Genomic DNA, 19,326 nt, shown 5'->3' with positions numbered 1-19,326 from the left:
TGAGAACAGAAAGAGAATGTTGGCTATAACAGTCCCTTCTGTATCCACAGGACACTACCCTGAGGACAGGAACTGCTTTTTTTTTATGAGTTTTACCCATAGGAAACTGGAGGCAGGTACTACTGTCTTCAGTCATTCCTGCTTTGCAGATGGGGAAACTGAGGCACGTGGTTAACTCGGGAGCAGCCAGGTAGTTGTTCCCAAAGTCACCATACAGCCACATGGCCCAGCTTTTCTCACGACACAGAGACAGCAGATAATAGTAGTGCGACCTCGGCAAGCACCCGACACCCATACGCTTGCTGCACCATACATAATGCAGGTCAAGCACTCATATGCATAGGGAAATGAGGTAAATCTAGAAAATAAATCGTGTATACATAAACAGTTTTGAATCCTCTTGTGTTGTGACAGTTGCTGTTCAGCCCCGCCCATCTCATCTTCACTCCCACCCACCCACCCTGTACTGAACAGGATCTGGTGAGTGCCTCACACCAGTCCTGTCCCTATGATGCCAGGGGGGGGGGCAGAGGCAGGGTCCCTAAAGGAGCCAGAAAGAGGGATGCTGGGAAAGGTGCAGCCTCAGTTGCGGGTGGCGACCCCAGGATTGAGGGGTTCACAGAAAGAAGCCGAGGCTTGGCAATGAGAGACATCACCGGTGAGGGTGAAGCCTTAGTTTCAAGGAAGACCCCAGAATATTGGAGATGCCAGATGATGGAGTGACCATTAGGGACGGTGGCAGGTGTGGGTGAAGCTGACTGGAGTATGACGGACAGGCAGTGTGTCCTGTAATGCAGAACCAAAGAGCTGGGACTGTCCAAGCCCTTTGGAGCCTGGTTCATGATGGAGACGCCAGGTGGTCGGACACAGAACTATTTACACTGTTGGAGTTCGGTTTTGCTGTGGTCTAACATGTACCCCGGTTCTTCCCTCTTCAAATAAGAAGTGTGTGACTTATTTTGAATTTTATAGGAAGCCACAGTTAAGAGACTCTGAACTTTTAAAAATGTTGGGATTTTTCTGAAGATGCGGGACTTCTAACGCTACATGTGTATTATATCATGAGATGAACATGAGATCTCTTCTCGCTGTGGCCTCTGGCATGGCTATACAGATCCTAGTCCTTGATTGTGTGTGTGTGTGGTGTGTGTGTTGTGTGTGTGTGTGTGTGTGTGTGTGTGTCTGTTTTCAATTGGCTGCACATGTACCATCAGACAACATTTGGGATTTGTTTTCTCTCCTGCCATTTATGTGGATTCCCTGGGATTGAACTCAGGCCAACAGGCTTTAGCAGCAAGCACCTTTACCCACGGAGCCATTTTACCAGCCCCTCCCCCTCTCATTTGCCTTTTTTAGCATCCCTGGCCTCATTCTAGGTAAACACAATTATTTCCAAAGGCAATGAGAACACGTGGAACAGCTGTGCAAGCTGGGAAGGTCTGCGGGGCACTAGAATAAGACCAATAAATGAGGCTCTGAAAGTTTGTGTATAGTGGTCACTAGACACTGGGGGTGTGTTTCTAAACCAGTGAGCGAAAGTGAGGCCAGCTACTTGGTTAATACAATGGAGAATCTGTTTCCTACCAATGAAAGCGCTTCCTCCTGGATGGAGGCGGGAGGCTTAGAAAAGACACAGGGGAGTCACCGGACTCACTGGGCCTCCTGAGGTCCCAGAAGCAGGGAAGCGGTAGCCAGGGAAGAGAAGACTCTTTGGAGGAGCTGTCTGCAAGTGGGGCAGGAAGCCTCAGGGATGCATCATCGCCCAGGCTGGGTGGGATTGTTGGCGTTGGAACTAGCTGCCTTTGGGCCACCCATGTTCCTGTCAATCACGCCCATAATCTCACTGGTTGGCCAAGATGGACGACGTGTATACATTAGTTTCCGCGGTTTGTGAATACCTTCTCTATCAGGGTGTCAGTTAGCAAGCCCTCCCAGCTTGCCTGTCACCACCTGGCCAAACAAAACAAGGTGGTGGGAGAGGCGGCTCACACTGCACAGATGAGAACCTCACTCAACGCCACAGACGATTTCTCTCTGTCTTAGCTCAGATAAGCTACTGCTGTGATGTACTACAACTTGGGTGACCAACAAACTTAGCAGAGAGTCGCAGAGGCTAGAAGCATTAGCAGGCTGAGCATTTGATGAGGTATGCTTCCTGGTTCATAGGTGGTGGCCTCTTGCTGTGTCCACACACAATGAAAAAGTCAAGGCATCGCCCTCGGAACTTCTTCTATAAGGGCACTAAACACACTGCTGAGGGCTCCCTCCATCCCCTTGATACAGTTACCTCCCCGAGACCTCCTCTCATCACATTGCAAGAAAGGATTTCAGCAGAGGAATTTGGAGGAAAAGGCGCATAGTGGAAAGCCTGGAACAAAGGCCACATGAAGGCAGAGTTCTCATGGCCATGTGGATCCCATCGGGCTAGGAGTATGGAGTCCACTCTGTTTTTCAAACTGCTTGGGGCAAATGAAAGTCCACAGAGGCCAGAGGCTGGATCTGATGCTGGGTTCAAGAGCAGTCCGAGTTCACAGTTTGAGCAGTTAAAGGGTTTCAAAATACATCAGACTATACATAGAGTTTGGGTTTGGCTTATATACTTTTAAATCCGTTCCTCTTTACATGAACCACCAGTTTTCCCATAAGAATTATCCAATTATCCTTTGTAATAGTAAATTAATTTAATTAGTTGTAATCTTTACAGTAAGTCAGCCATAAAGGTGAACAGCTACAATCTTTAGTTCGTTCTCTCTCTCTCTCTCTCTCTCTCTCTCTCTCTCTCTCTCTCTCTCTCTCTCTCTCATCCACGTGGTTCTGGGAACTGAATCCAGAGCCTTGCACATGCAAGTCTGACAAGTGCTGTACCCCTGAGATGACCCAGGTTACTTCCATTTTTTAAAAATATTTTTACATTTATGCCTGTTTTGCATGTATGTATGCATGTGTGCAATGCCCAAAGAGCCAGATGAGGATGTTGGACCCCTTGGAACTGAAGTTACAAATCATTGTGAGCTGCCATGTGGGTGCGAAGAACCAAACCCAGGTCCTCTGGAATAGTAGCCAGTGCTTTTCATGGCTGAGCCATCTCTTCAGCCCCATGCTTTTCATTTTTAAAAAGGCAAATTATGAGCCAAGGAGACAGTTCAGTAATAGAAGGGTTTACCACAAAGCCTGACACCTGAGTTCAATCGTTGGGACCCACACAGTAGAAAGACTCCCTAAGGTTGTTCTCTGACCTCTACATGTGTGCTGTAGACACATGACCACGCCTGTACAGAACATAATAAATAAAAAAAAATGTCATAAAAAGGCAAACTTACTTCAGTGCCTCAAAGAGAACAAACACCTAGATATATAGAAGAGGAACATAAACTAGTTTTAGAAAATACATTGTAAGTCAATAGAAGAGAGGCCGGAAAGATGATTTCACAGTTAGGGTGTGTACTGCCCTTACAGAGAACCCGAGTTCCATTCTGGGCACCTGACAACCACCTTTGAATCCAGATCTAGGGGATTCAATGCCCTCTGCTGGTCCCAGTAGGAACTGCACTCACACACAAGCATACACACATATAAACACACACACACACACACACACACACAAATAAGAAAACAAAATCAGTAGGAAAAAGCAGCCATCAGGTAGGCATTCACAGCACATGGACTCACCTCAGGACCTACAATCACCATGTAAACATTGGGCTCTTCTTGATGCCATTCTTGGGAAGAAAAAGAAAGAAGAAAAAAGACGTTGAATGGACCTAACATGGCTTCAAGTCACAGCTAAGAAAACAATTCGGCTTAACTACAAATTACTCCAGGCTATGTGTTGTACTCTTAGGTCATTAAGCATTCAACCATGCTAAACAGGATCGATTTCATTTCTTTAGCCTATATGAGGTATTTTATGCTCTTACTTGAAGATTTGTTTCTTTTGGGGCCAGAGCAATGGGTCAGTGGTTAAGAGCACTTGCTTCTCTTGCAGTGGGATCAGAATTTGGTACCCAGCACCCACACGGCAGCTCACAACTGCCTGGAATGCCAGTTCTGGAACAGGGTGTCCACAGGCACTGCGTACTCATACACAAACACATAAAAATAAGGGGATATTTATAACAAAAAAGTGATAGGATTTTTAAAACACTCTTTTAGCCTTATAATTATTTCCAATTTTTCTGCCATCCTTCATACCTGAAGCTACAAGTCTACAATAAAGTAATCCAATAAATTACCCTTCCAGCTGTCTCCAAAGTGATCATCTAGAAATGGTTCTGCTTATATGCAAAGAGCAAAAAAGGAAAAAAGGAAATATGATCCCACCAGGCAAGGTGGCTCACAGTGTCATCCCAGAACCTGAGAATCTGAAGCAGGAGGATTGGGTGTTCAAGGCCAGCTGGGGCCAGCCAGTAAGAACACAAGACCAAACAAGACACATCTCTATTCACAAATCCACAGGAGGAAGGGGGACACTGGACTACATACCTGAGAACGCGTCTACCAAGTACAGAGGATCCTTTACAGGCCTGAGTCCGCATATTACCAGGAATACATATAGGTTGTCTGCACTTTGGTCAATCTCTGCAATGTAAGAATGGAGGATACAGCTAAAGTTATGCAACAGCAGTGACATCACCGTGACATGCAGACCAGAGGTCCCCACGTTGGCCTTCCTACTTCTTGCATGTCCTCTGACTGCCTTGCCACGCATTAGCTTCTCCAAGCATGGGTAGACCTGAGCCTCACTCTGCCCGTGAAATGCAAGGTCTCTGCCATAGAGAGGGAGGGATGGGGCCTGGGAGAGCTGACCCAATCACTGGGGATAGGAGTCAGCAGTCCCAGGAGGGACTCGGGCACAGTTCCCGTGGAGAAAAGTGTTCTTTTCTTGATGCAGCAAGAAAAGTGGCATTTGGATGAGCGTCCTCAAGAATTCACAGATGCACGGTAGGTATGAGCATATGTCCCTGGAAACAGGAAACACACACATACGTGCTGCCATCCTGTTGTTTTTTCTGCGTATGCCAGTTGGATTTGTCAACTATACCTCAGAAAATTGTAACAGTTCTAAAAGTAGATGTATATGTTTATAGAGTGGTTTGGGTTTTTTTTTTTTTTTCATCTGTTTCTATTTTGTTTCTCATGGATAGTATATGAGATAGTATCACCTATAATAATAGACCAGGTGGGCCTCAAACTTGTTAGGTAGCTGAGGACCTTGAACTTATGACCCTCTTGACTCCACCTCTCAAGTCTAGGACTACAGCCATACACCACCATGCCTCGTTTAGGCTGGGATCAAACCCTGGCCTTCCTGCATGTTAGGTAAGCAATCTACCAACGGAGCTGTCTGCGTTAGCTTTGAAAAAGACACAGAGGGAAAGAGGATGGAGAGGTGATCCAGCAGTTAAGAGCACTGGCCGCTCTTGAAGAGGACCGAAGTCCAATTCCCACCACCCACATGGTGGCTTACAACCATCTAACTCTAGTTTCAAGGGGATGTGATGCTCTGATGCCCCCTTCTGGCCTCCATGGGTACTGCATAAATGTAGTGCATAGACATGCATATGGGCGAAATACCCATACATATGAATAACAACAACAATAATAATAATAATACAGAGAAGGCCTAGGAGTGCCAAATCTATGATGTAGGACCAGCGGTGGGCACCAGTCTTGGTGACTCTTCTTATGACAAGTGAAGCTGACTTCCTCACCCCTGGCCTCTAGATGGAGTGAGAACCTTTCCTGGCCAACAAAATGCTTCCTTGTGAGAGGCCTCATCACTCCCTGGTCATCTGGCCACATAGCTTTCTTGGGAAAAAAGACTTCATAATGAGACTCATCCTGGCAGCGTGAAGTCCCAGACCTGAGGTAAGGCTGGGCATCAGACACATGAGAACATGAAGGGAACAGCATTGATGGGCCCGGGACAGGCAGAGGCTGCCCAGCTGAGCCACAAAAGTACAACAGTTCACACCTACAAAAATGATGAGAAATGGCCATAGTTATTTGAGACCAGGAGATCTTGAGGTGTTTTATGGCAACTGGTAGATAATTGATTTAATAGCAACTATTAATAGACTCAGAAAGAAAAAAAAAAACCTGGTCTAAAACATAAGCTTTTACAGCCTGTGTAATTGGCCATAAAACTATGCATGTGCAGGGCTATCCCTCCGAGGATGAGTATTTGCTGATTTTTTTTTATGCAAACCATTTTCTGAGCTTACCTGAGTCTTGAGAATAAAAATGGTTTATGTGTCATACATGTAGCTAATTAAGTGCATGAGGGTCCCAGGTCAGCAAAGAGGACAGCAAGAGTGACTCTGAGCAGAATCACATTGACCGTGAAGACTCTGAGCCTTGTTCCAGCAGAGCTTTAAAAGCAATCACAAGGCTGGGATGCAGCTCAGTGGTAGTGTGTTTGCCTTGCACACCTGAACACCTTGGATTGATACTAGTGCTACCCCCACACTCGCCCCCCCCCCCACACCCACAAATCCTAAGCTAGGTGAGGTAACATATACCTTCAGTCCTGGTAATTAGTAGCCTAAATCAGAAGGATAACATCAAGTTTGAGGTCAGCCTAGCCTAAACAGTGAATTCAGGACCAGCATGGGCTACAGAACAAAACCCTGCCTCAAGAAAGGAAAGGAAGAAGGAAAATTCTAGTTGAATATGATCAAGAAACTTTATATGTTGGGGCAGGAGAGATGGCATGGTGGTTAAGAGTTCTTACTGTTCTTGCAAAGGACCCAAGTTTAGTTTAGCACTCATGAGGCCACTTGCAAGGGTCTGCAACTCCAGCTCCAGAGGATCCAATGCCCTCTGCTGGCCTCCTTGAGCATTGCACACACGTGCACATAACCACACACAGATATACATGCATATTTAAAACTAAAATAAAAATCTTGAAAAAATAATAAAACATGGCCAGAGTGGTGGTGGTTCATGCCTTTAATGCCAGCACTCAGAAGGCAGAGGCATATGGATCTCTGAGTTCAAGGCCAGCCTGGGCTACACAGTGAGTTCCAGGACACCAGAGCTGTTACACAGAGAAACCCTGTCTCAAAAAACCAAAACAAATAAATAAATAATAAAACATTATCTATGTATGAAAATGTCATCATATGTCATATACATACATTTCATGCATAATTAATATGTTGTTTAAAAAGTTACTACTTTTATATCAATATCAAAAAAAAGTTACTACAGTTGCTGAATTAAATTTGATAATATCACTAAGCTGTTTTGAGGGTTCTATATTTTTCCACCAATACTCTGGATTTCCTACCTAATCTTAGTAGATAAACCTTAGCAAATGCATATTTGACTAAAGTCTGAGCCAGAAGCTACGGATAGAATGTGGTCTCAAGGTCGGAGAATTGGAATTCAGGCACCGGAATCCAAGGTCAGGAGTCAAGTGATTGTCTTTAATAAATGATAAGCTATTCTCCTTAATAAAATCTAAGGGGAGGAGAGGTCAGGATGAGAAAGCAGCCCAAGCCTTCATGCCCAGGGAAGAGCTGCTAATGTCTGCCTGAGCCTCAGACTGAAGGTCTGCTTGGGGACAGAGATCAAAAGCACCTTAAAAAAAAAACTTGCTTATTAATTTCAGAGGAAATATAATTCTATACATGGTGGAAATGAGGATCCTTTTTTGCTAAAGCAGAAAGTCTCAGTCCAGCACACAGGGGTTGTGTATTCACACACACAACCCCATTGCTACAATAGATGCATCTACAGCATGTGGGCATACACAGGAGTTAATATATTCAAAAACGACAATCAGCGACAGGACAAGCTAGCTATCCAATCCAGAGTGAAACATGGCTCCAATGTGCTCACACTCTCAATGTAGGGAAATGTGTTCAAATCCATGGGAGGAAGAAGAGGACAAGGCAGGCAGGCAGCGGGAGAGCCACGAGGACTCCCAAGATGGGAAAGTGGTCTCATTGAAATGGGAGAAAAAAGGTGCTGGAGAGATGGCTCGGCTGTTAAGAGCACTGGTTGCTCTTCTAGAGGTCCTGAGTTCAATTCTCAGCACCCGCATGGTGGCTCACAACAATCTGTAATAGGACCAGATGGCCTCTTCTGTGAGGCAGAAATACATGCAATTAGAGCACTCATATATGTAAAAATACATAAATAAATTTTTTTTTCTTCCGGAGCTGAGGACCAAACCCAGGGCCTTGCACTTGCTAGGCAAGCGCTCTACCACTGAGATAAATCTCCAACCCCATAAATAAATATTTTTAAAAAGAAAATGGGGGAAAAATATAAATATGTACGCCAAATGCTGCACCAAGATGACATTCTGGGAGGTTGGGGAGACCTGGCACCTGGTAAAAATGACTCTTCTGTGTCCCTGTGTGACATGGGTGATGAGGACATTAATTCCTTCCTGTTCACATGAGTCACCTGCTCGAAACAACTGCTTGAACACCTCTTGGCCCAGTTGGGAGGTACTGGGGAAATCTAGCCTTGTACCTTCTGAGATGACCCAGATGGCTTGGAAAGACAGCCCTGGAAAGAGGCTGCTCCATGGACCTTATCTCTGATTTCCACAGGATGCTGCCTGTTAGTTAGAGGAAGATATGCACCATCTTGCAGCTGAGAACCCATGATGTCTGTGTGCCACATGCAGTATTCACACACAATAAAAACATGCTGTAGGGGCTGGAGAGACCCCAGTGGTTAAGGGAACTGATTGCTCCTACAGAGGACAGGGGATAAGTTCCCACTACCCATATAGCTGCTTACAACCACTTGACACTCCAGTTCAGGGATCTGATGCTCTCCTCTGGCCTCTATGGCACCAGGCATGCACATGGTATATCCTATTCACACAAAGAAAAACACACACATAAATAAAAATAAAATTTTAAAAACTTAAACATATCTGGGCAGTGGTGACACACACCTTTAATCCCAGCACTTGGGAGGCAGAGGCAGGTGGATCTCTGTGAGTTCGAGCCAGCATGGTCTATAGAGTGAGATCCAGAACAGGCACCAAAACTACACAGAGAAACCCTGTCTCGAAAAAACAACAAAAAGCAAACAAAAAAATTTAAACACACACACACACACACACACACACACACACACACACTTCAGACTTCAGGTGGATAATGATAGAATTCCTCGCCTAGAAACGGGGTTCCTACAAGGTCGCAGATATCTTGTTGGACCTTGCTTGGTCATCTGTTGGAAAGCCTGTCTTGCCTTGAGCAGGCAACTCTGGGAGGCAGGAATTTCAGGAAGGAAATGTGAGCTACACCATACAATTCTTTCTGCCCTTTCTTCCCTGAGAGAAAGAGTCTGTTCCCTCACTGTGTGCACCAATAAACACAGACCCATCTGTTGAAAGGTCAGAATCCTGTCTCCTTCTGTCTCCTGTCTCTTTAAACTGCCTCCAAAATCTAATAGATGGGACTATAGAACAATTAGAGGGCTTGTCTAGCTTGGAGGAAGCCCTGCATCCACTTGCCAGCGGAGTATAAACCAGGTACGACGATGTATGCCCACAATGCTAGCACTCAGGTGAGGCAGAGGGGTTAGAAGTTCAAGGTCATCCTCAGCTACATAGCAAGTGTAAGGCCATCCTGGGCTACATGAGACCCTGTCTCAAAAATAAGCTATTCAAATGAAAATAAATAAAATAAAACTGTGCGCTTCAGACTGACGACAGGCAAGGTACCTTGGTGTTTTCTATTCAGTAAAGTGCTCACCCCCCAACTCTCTAAATTGATTTTGAGCCTCCTGCCCCAGAAGACCCTGGAGGAGACGGAGTTAATCCTATATCCGTTGCGCCTCTCAAATCTTTTTGCTGGGCTGGAGATTAAATGTAATGAGAATTCAGGAAACTAAATTAGAGAATGACAGACGAGGGCATTCCATGCCTGGTCGTCTTCAGGAAATAAAAATGTGGGGGAGGGAACGAAGAAAGGAAATTCAGAGAAGAACCTGGTTGTGTCCTGCCCACAGATAGAAGGCTCATTTTCAGACAGAATGAAACGCTAAAAAAAAAAAAAAAAAAAAAAACAACCACAGAACCAAGGGCTAGAGTCCAGCACACTTGGACTCCAGTGCTGTGGTTCTCAACTTGTGGGTCTTGACCCTTTGGCAAGCCTCTCCCTCCAAAAGTATTTACATTACAATTCATAACAGTAGCAAAATTGCAGTTATAAAGTAGTAACGGAAATAATCTTGAGGTTGGGGGCGGGGGTCACCACAGCAGGAGGAACTGTGTTAAAAGGCTGCAGCATTAGGAGGCTTGGGAACCACCGGTCTAGTTAAGTGACTTGGCAGGCACCCCCTAGCCCTTGGTGGCTTGAAGGGAAAGTGTTGTGTGTGTTCGTAGTTTTTCAAAGGGAGCACAAAGAGATTGGCTTGCAGAGGCATGGGTAAAGCAGGTGCTACCTAAAGCTTGAGTGACTTCTGTTCACTGTTGAAGTCAGAGCCTGTGCCTAGAGTCTGCCTGTATCCTCACACACCGGGTTAGGCTGAGGCAGGTGTGAGCCCAGCCCTGGCAGGTACACAGGCATGCGTGTATTTAATATAGCTCGGTGGCCAGCAGAATGGTATTTTTAGCTTTAAAACAAAATACATTTTTTTTTTTTGGTGGTCTAGCATCCGCTTCCAATGACAGACGAAACACGATGCTATCTGATCACACCTGAGAACAGCTGGGAGAGTGAAATGCCAGTTGCTGGGGCTTCCTATCCTCCGCATTAACACTTCTTCCATCATTTTTCTGTTTTGTTTCTTGAGCAGGGTCTGACGTAGCCCTAGCTGGCCAGGAACTAGCTATATAGCTCAGAGTAGACTCGAATTTTTGAAGAACCTTCGGCCCTTGCTTCTGAGTGCCGAGATCACTCCAGAATACCCTGCCTTGGCACATCTCCTACCCCTCAACTGTATGGGTGAGAAGGAAAGGCTTGAAGAACTTCAGCTGAGGGCAGGATGCTGACTGGAGTCTAGATTTTAAAAAAAGTATCTTGATTCATGGCTGTATAAAGAATGGAGATCCGGTAGCACCTTCACCCATAGGAAAACCAAAGTGGCTTTTCTTAGGAATAGATGGGGCATGGGTTTTAGGATGTTAGGGTCTCCATCGCATAGAAAAACAAATAGGGTTGAGAGAGTGGGGGGGGGGAGTCAGGCATGGTGGGGGAGGTGGAAGAAGAGTCAATCATGGTGGTACACATCTGTCATCCCAGCACTTGGGAAGAATCAGGAGTTCAAGACCAGCCCTACTGTATAGCAAATTCAAGGCACCTTGGGCTACCTGTGATCTTGTCTAGAGGAGAAGGAAGAGGAATAGGGAGGGGGAGGAAGACAGACAGTGAGCAACACATGTAGGAGTTGTGGGGGTGTGTTTGGAGAGGGGAGAAATGAGATAAAATAAGTAATATAATGAAAATAATAAAATGGATGGTGGTTAGTTTGGCAACTTGACACACTCCGGAATGTATCTTGGGAAGAGTCTCAGTGGGGGATTGTAGAGGCTGCCTGTAGATATATCCATGGGGATTGTGTTGAGGCGGGAAGACCCAGCCCACTGTGGCAGTACCATTCCCTGGGTTGGCTCTTGGACTGTTATAGAGAGGGAGAAAGTAAACTGAATGTAAGTGGCCAGGCATTTTTCACTCTGCTCTTGATGGTGACTGTGGTGTGACCAGCTGCTTCAAGTTTTTCCATGATGTCCACCTCAAAATGGGCTGTCACCTGGAATTGTAAGCTGAAATAAGCCCTTTCTCTCCTAAGCTGCTGGGTTTTTGTTTTGTTTGTTTGTGTTTTTGTTTTTTTCTGGGTGTTTTCTCACAACAACAGGAAAAGGTAGGACAGTGGAAAACTGAAATCTAGAGAGAGTAGCCTCATGGATAAGCCTTCCTCTTTCTGTGGTTCTGGTTTTGATGGCGGTGAGGTCCTTCATGTGTAGGTTCTTTTGTTTTGTTTGGTTGGTTGGTTTTTTGTTTTTTTCAAGACAGGGTTTCTCTGTGTAGCTTTTGCCTTTCCTGGAACTCACTCTATAGATCAGGCTGGCCTCGAACTCACAGAGATCCACCTGCCTCTGCCTCCCAAGTGCTGGGATTAAAGGCGTGTGCCACCACCGCCCGGCCGATGTGTAGGTTCTTGCCAGTTATAAGCAAAAAATGCAGCAACAGTGTGTCATAACACACTGGACATGTACTTGGAAAGGAACAGGGAACCTCACTGACCACGCAAGGAGCTTGGTATAGGCACTCATAGCCTCATCAGAGGAGCCAGCCATAAGGAGCACAGGGAAAACCACTGCAATTCTGTGGACGGCCCTTAAGCCACCTAACTGCTAGTGCTCATGATCTGTTTGAATATGGAGTCTGGTGGCATAGAACTGGCTTGATGTCTGAACAGATGCAGCATTGATTTGTGAGCTAGGGCTGGGAGATCCATGACTGAGCAGTGTCAGAAACTGCAGCATGCTGGTAAGGGACAGCACCATAAAAGTGGTATCAGGTCCAGTGATGGTGGCGCACGCCTTTAATCCCAGCACTCGGGAGGCAGAGCCAGTTGGATCTCTGTGAGTTCAAGGCCAGCCTGGTCTACAGAGTGAGATCCAGGACAGGCACCAAAACTACAGAGAAACCCTGTCTCAAAAACAAACAAAAACAAAAGTGGTATCAGGTCCAGAGAGATGGCTCAGTGGTTAGGAGCACTGACTGTTCTTATGGCAGACTCAGATTTAATTCCCAGTACCCATATGGTGGCTCACAAACATCTCTAACTCCAATAACAGAGATCTGATGCTCTCTTCCCTGAATTCTACATGTACTGTATGCACATGGTACATAGACATATGTGCAGATGAAGCATTCATGCACGTAAAATAAAAATAATTTTTTAAATAAATAGCATCAGATGACCAGGCACAGTAGTGTACGCCTTTAATCCCAGCACTCAGGATGCAGAGGCAGGTGGATTTCTGTGATTTCCAGGCCAGCCTGGTCTACAGAGCAAGTTCCAGGACAAGCTCCAAAGCTACACAGAGAAACCATGTCTCAAAAAAAACAAAACAAAACAAAAAAAAAACTTAGAGGGCACTGATCACTAAGAGCCCATATCAAATCCTCCACATCTTCTGTTCTCATCATCTGAGGCACAAAGGAGGTCACAATCTGAGGTCACACAAACTCCAGAAGCCCAGTGAGACAGAGCAGGGCTAATAGGCCAGGCCATCGCCCCCAAGACCAAAACTCAACAGAGACGATCACAGGTACAAGTGGGAACTCACACCTGATTGTCAAACTCACAGAAGAATTCTAATAGCTCCCCTGGTTCACTGTCTTCCTCCTGTAATCAGCTACCCCAGCCACAGCCAGGGTCTCCCTGCACCATAGATTACCGGCGGGCAGAATTTCTAATGGTTCACATTGAGATGGAGCAGTAGCCAAGTCAGCCTGTGGGAAATGCCTTCAGTGGAGTATTTTAGATCTATTGGCTGTTCTGTTGCCACTCAATGGCAAGCCCAACCATCAGCCCGAGACTAAGGGGTTTGATGAAAAGCCACTCGGCTTTTGGGATTATGGGTCTCAGTTACGCCTCCATCGTGTCCTATAATATATCGAAACTGAAATAACCTTAAGGCAGGCAATTTAAAGCCGCCGCCCCCCAAGTCCTGAAGAATTGCACCCACATGCTGACATGAAGAAGCAGTGGGGTCTCAGGGGTTCATTTGTAACGCCGAGAACAGCCACGCTGCTGTCATAGGATTGATGAACGAGCTACGGAAATTTTTTTCTAATAAAATGCTTGGGATTTTTCTTTTCAACTGAAACTGAAGCTGACGTGCAATCTGTGGTGGAGATTTTAGGTGAGACTTTGGGAGTGGAAATGGGCTTGGGGTGTCCTTAATGTCCGCTGTGGATGGGGAGCTGGTTTCACATTTTGAGTCTTGGAAGTTTGTAGCAAAGCCTCCTTCAACTTTCCCCTCCAGAACCCCAGTTTAGATAACTTAAAATATGGGGCTGGGGGGATGTTCAGTCAGTAAAAACTGACTTGTAAGTATGAGGGCCTGCATTCCATCCCAGAACATGTAGAAAAAAAAAAAAGGCATAGGGGATTTTTTTGTTGTTGTTTGTTTGTTGTTTTCCTTTACTTTAGTTTTGTTTTGTTCCGAGACCAAGGCTGGCCCGACCACAGAGCTGTCCTCAGCTCTCTCATGCCCTCACTCTGCTGCCTCTTTAAAGGTGTGTGTCATGCGCCGCGGGGTGTGTGATTTTAATCCCAGTGCTGGGGAGATGGAGACATGAATCCTGGGACTCACTGGCCAGCCATCCTGCACTACTTGGTGAGCTCCAGGCCAGTGAGAGGATACTGTCTCAAACAACAAAGTGGATGGGTCCTCAGGATGACCTGAGGTTGCGCTCTGAGCTTCGCACATACCCAATGTGTATACTCTAAACACTACTCAACAGCGTTGACGTCTCTGGGAAAACATGTTGGGTTAAAACAGAAATTCTTGTCCTCAGATCTCATTGTCAGTAGACAGTTTTACCTTTTATAGCACTTATGACCCAGAATAACCGGTGTGGCAATCTAATTGCAAATTTTGATCCTCAAAAAAAAAAAAAAAAAAAAAAAAAAAAAAAATCACATACTGCAGGCCTTGTTTATGGACAGCCTATATTTAAAAGACTCTGCACAGTAGCCTTCTGTTCAAGCATCACTGCTGAGCTTGTTTCACACACCATGGGTGGGAGCCCAAGTGGTTAAGTTTCTCTGAATTCCACCAGAGGCTGGGAAAAGCCCCTCCCCCACACCACCATCCGGCTGTGTCCTGATGCCACCCTACCAGGTGACCGTCTCGCAAGATGCCTGGGAGCTCAGATCAAGTGTACAGTCTCTCCCAGAAACCAGCTATTGGGACTGCCTCCTAAGAAAACATCTGGGCAAATGTGTGGAGAAAGGAGGTCACACACAGCCCCATTACTGTGGATCAAAGCATTATAGACAGAGAAAAGCAGGGTCCAGCAAAATGGCAGATGGCAAGCATCCAGGAAAGGGAGCCATACCTTACCTGATTGCTGGAGGAAGGTGTTCCAGTTAAAGTTGGCATTTGGTATCGTTGCAATTCCTGGTGGAAAGGAATATGAAAGGAAAAAAAAGTGAAGTTTTTGGTTCGTAGGAATCCATTCAACTTCCTGAGCACTACAATGGAGTGTCATGGGCCCCTCAGCAAAGAGACTGGGTGCATATGTGAATGCCAGGGACGCCCCATGCTGCTGGACCACCATCCCACTGGGCGGTACAGACTTGAGCTCTTTGAAGAGACTCAGGAAAGTCTTCTGAAACATCGCACTTGAACTCTACCATACTGGGTAAAGGCTCACCTTCACCTCCAATTTCTCAATTCACCATGCACTCTGTCATCTCCTCAGATGGATTTAAGTTAAACTTTTGTTGTTGTTGTTTAAAAAGAAAACAAAAACCACAAATATTTCAGCCAAGAGTGATGGCTCATGCCTGTAACCAACACCTAGGTGGCTGGAGGCAGGAGGATTGCATCAAGTTCCAGTGGAAGCCTGGTGTACAGAAGAGGGCTCTGAAATAAGGGAGGCAGAGAGAGGAAGGTTGAAAGAGAGAACCAAGTTAGGTGGTGATAGTGCACGCCTGTAATCCTAGCTCTGGGGAGGCAGAGGCAGGTGGATCTCTGAGTTCGAGGCCAGCCTGGCCTACAGAGTCAGTTCCAGGATAGCCAGGGATACAATGAGAAACCCTGTCTTGAGAAAAAGAAAAAAGACAGAAAAAAAGAAAAGAGAGGAGAACCGAGTCCTGAAAGTTGTCCTCTAGCTTTCACATGTGTGCAGTGGTGTATACATGAACATAGATGAGTGAAATAAATGCAATAATTGTATATGTATTGCATATGCATTTTAATAAATTATACATACACATACATATACATATATATGTATGTATATTTTTAAAATTCTTACCTTGACTCTGGACAAAGATCTTCCAGTAGCATGTGGCTTTTGAAAGGGAAAGAAAAGGGGGAAGGTTAGTTTGATGATCCAACCATTCTATGCTTTTTAGAGATCAAGATAATTAAATACCCGTTGGGAACCGTCTCGAAGTCACCCACAAGGGCTTGTTAGGGGTACAGAGTTACTTCCACTCTAAATGGGTTTTGTGTCTCTAAGAAGAGCAAAGAAAGAAATCCTCCCACTTAATGCATCCTCAAGGGGGCTGTCAGCAGGAGAGTCTCTGAGGTTCAGAGTGCTGCTGTGGAGGCTGAGGCCGAGGAGGGTGGGGAAGAGCCATTGAGCCAAATGTCCCTAACTGGAAAAAGGTATACCTCATCCCCCAGGACCGAGGAGGAGGATGAGGAGGAAGAAAAGGAGAGAGGACTGGGAGAGGAAAGGAAAGGGAAGCAGGAGAGGCAGGTGGGGGAAAGGAGGAGGAGGTAGGAGAGACCCAAGAGCACATGGTGGCCAGTGAGAAACAGGTGACCTCAAGACATAGCAATGCCCTCGTGTTTCCAGAATCCAGGCAGAGGCCCGGTCCCTCTTCTGCTCCCTCCCTCTCTCCTTCTCTCCCTCCCCCCTCCTGTCCTTTCCCCTCCTCCTCTCCTTCAGTTCTATTCTTTCTCCTCTTCCTTCTCTTCTTCCCCCCTTTGTGCCAAGATGCCAACTTCTCATTCTTTGTGGCTTCCCTGATGAAAGGGCACGAAGCCACTGGAGGGCAAAGAGTCCATGTCTCCAGGTCCTGGAGACAGGGGGCTAATAATCGTTAAGTGACACATTTGAACACAGAGGTGGGCGCTGGGAGAGGGGCAGGAAATCCTCTGTCCCATAGCAAGAGGGACTCGAAGATGCCCATGGTCGTGGTCAAAAATATTTCCCTGGAGGTGAGCTGTGTGGGACCAACACCGTGTAACTTTTTATCTTGTAACCGAAATATTCTGATGAAGGCGGGAAGGGACACCTGAAGCCGGAGGTCACCATTTCTGTCGTGTGTGTACGTACATACGACACACACACATACAGGCACACATATACATATATGTCGGGGGCACAGCGCTACTGGTAATGAAGCAAGGCCCTGGCACTATAAGGGGTACACATACTGGTCCTCAAACTGATTTACCAGTTTGGGGAACATGCGTGCGGTGGTGATACAGACCGGCCAGGCAGACATTCCGTGGAAAGGAGCCAGCCGCAGGTCTGAGGAAAAGCAGTTTCTGTTCTAGAACACTGAGGTTCACTCCAATTTAACCCTTTGAGCCACTGGCCCACCAAAGCTTTCGCTGGCCCACTCAAGACACTGTACAGAGGATACGGGGATCCCTGGGATCCCTTGAAATCCCAAGCCTTTAAAGAGGAAGTGTTAAAAAAAAAATCACTCTCAGCTTGGCACAGTGGTGTCCTGTCTGTAATTTCATCACTTTGGATACTAAAAAACATGAGGGTCACCTCGAGTTTGAGGCCAGCCTGGGCTATAGCCTTGTCTCAAAGCAAAACAAAACACAATGAAAATCTCCTACTTAGAGAAGGTAATAGAGACCTTTCACAAAAAAAAAATAAAATAGAATGAGGAGCGGAGACAGGCAAGTTACCCTGTGGCACCCCACCTCGCTAGCACATAAATGTGAAAATAATAACAAGCTCAAAGGTGTGCTAGGTGAACCCACATTGCAGGCTGTGGTCTTGGACTTGGTGCTTCAGAGCAGGACTTTCTCAAGACTGACCTTCCTGCCCACAACCTCCGTACTGACTTGTCTCTCCACAGACCTGTGCCATGCCCTGAACCTGGCTCTTGCCAGGATCCCAGGCCTCTCATCTTCAGGCTCAGAGCCTCTCCATATGGGATTCCATATGGAGGACCATATTTCTATCTCAGGCTGTTTATTTGTTGGTTTAAGATGGGACCTTCTGCGTGCGGTGGTGGTGCACACCTTTAATCCCAGCATTCGGGAGGCAGAGCCAGGCGGATCTCTGTGAGTTCGAGGCCAGCCTGGGCTACCAAGTGAGTCCCAGAAAGGCTCAAAGCTACACAGAGAAACACTGTCTCGAAAAACAAAAAAACAAAAAAAAAAAGATGGGACCTCCTGCCATGCAGTGGTGGCGCACGCCTTTAATTCCAGCACTCAGGAGGTCAGGCCAGGTGGATCTCTGTGAGTTTGAGGCCAGCTTGGAATACAGAATGAGTTCCAGGAAAGGTGCAAAGCTACACAGAGAAACCCTGTCTCAAAAAACAAAAAAAAACAAAACAAAAAAAAATGGAGCCGGTGGTGGTGGCACACTCCTTTAATCCCAGCACTCGGGAGGCAGAGGCAGGCGGATCTCTGTGAGTTCGAGGCTAGCCTGGGCTACCAAGTGAGTTCCAGGAAAGGCTCCAAAGCTACACAGAGAAACCCTGTCTCGAAACCGCCCCACCCCCCAAAAAAAGATGGGACCTCCTATAGCCCAGGCTGCTTGCATTGCGGAGGAGCACCAAGGTTTTGTGGGGCTGGGATGGAACTCGGGGTTGAGCACGTGCTACGGGGCATGCTACCCACCGAATTACATCCAAGCCCAGTTATAAACACCTTCCGTGTCTCACTCGTGTGTGCTTTCAGGGCGAAACCCCACCTTGTTTTAACGGTGTTATTTTCCCTCCTTGATTGGTAAGAGATTTTATATGACAAAGAGTAGGAAAAAGGTAAATAACCTCCCTGAGAAGTGCCGATCTGTGTGTGATCGGCCTGATAACAACTTGTGTGCATTGTGTGCATGGGTGGCGATTTCCTCTTAGCAATTCGTTACTGTTCTTTTAAAAAAGCTACAATCAGGAGTCATTTTTGTAATTTCAAAACGAACGTGGAGCCCTGGATTCTGCATCCGCTACAAGAACATTTAATGTGGTTTCCACGTGCAGAAGGTATGATGCCTTTTTATTATATTAACCAAAGAACAAGAGGTCTTTTTTGTAGCTGAGGTCTTTCTTTTCCTTTGCCTTTTCCCTTATCTTGTGATGCTCGCAGTCGGAGATCAAGTGCTGTACCACTGAGCCATGCCTCCACCCCTCATCAAGTACTGTGACAGCATCAAGCTAAGCCCCAGGCTCTCCTTGGTGGATTCTAGGCAGGTGCGCTACAGCTGAGCCCACCCCTGAACCTTGTCATCCCCTCCCTGCCCCTTTTTCCGTTTTATTCTATAAAAATGGGTCTCTTACAGAGACACGCCTATTTGAGAGTATGTGCCTAAAAGGATGCTGGCTTTTTCATATCAAATAATTAGTCATATGAAGTAAATAGTTCTCTACCACGTTATTTTAAAAATGGAATCTTAATATTCGTACTCT

General features: G+C 46.1%; 1 protein-coding gene across 1 annotated transcript; it reads right to left on the bottom strand.

The window, feature by feature from the left end:
- Window positions 1-3,401: 3,401 nt before the first annotated feature.
- LOC114689230 (glycosyltransferase 1 domain-containing protein 1-like) lies at window positions 3,402-16,863 on the bottom strand. The gene is made up of 5 exons (XM_028863602.2): window positions 16,785-16,863; window positions 15,978-16,013; window positions 15,059-15,115; window positions 4,483-4,578; window positions 3,402-3,719 (listed from the first exon to the last, which is right to left on the bottom strand). The coding sequence occupies exons 1-5, from the start codon at window positions 16,861-16,863 to the stop codon at window positions 3,619-3,621; spliced, it is 369 nt and encodes a 122-aa protein (XP_028719435.2). The 3' UTR covers window positions 3,402-3,618.
- Window positions 16,864-19,326: the final 2,463 nt, after the last annotated feature.

Source organism: Peromyscus leucopus, chromosome 23 (genome assembly GCF_004664715.2).
Source record: "Peromyscus leucopus breed LL Stock chromosome 23, UCI_PerLeu_2.1, whole genome shotgun sequence".
NCBI lineage: Eukaryota > Metazoa > Chordata > Mammalia > Rodentia > Cricetidae > Peromyscus > Peromyscus leucopus.
Note: the sequence above shows the minus strand (reverse complement) of the source record. Positions and strands in the feature narration are given on the sequence as shown.

Coding starts and splice junctions, on each gene's coding strand:
- LOC114689230 (XM_028863602.2), bottom strand. CDS start 16,863: ATGGGCATCTTCGAGTCCCTCTTGCTATGGGACAGAGGATTTCCTGCC. Junction 16,014..16,784: donor GCCCACCTCTGTGTTCAAAT/GTGTCACTTAAC, acceptor CCCTTTCAAAAG/CCACATGCTACTGGAAGATC. Junction 3,720..4,482: donor CTTGGTAGACGCGTTCTCAG/GTATGTAGTCCA, acceptor TTTCTTCCCAAG/AATGGCATCAAGAAGAGCCC.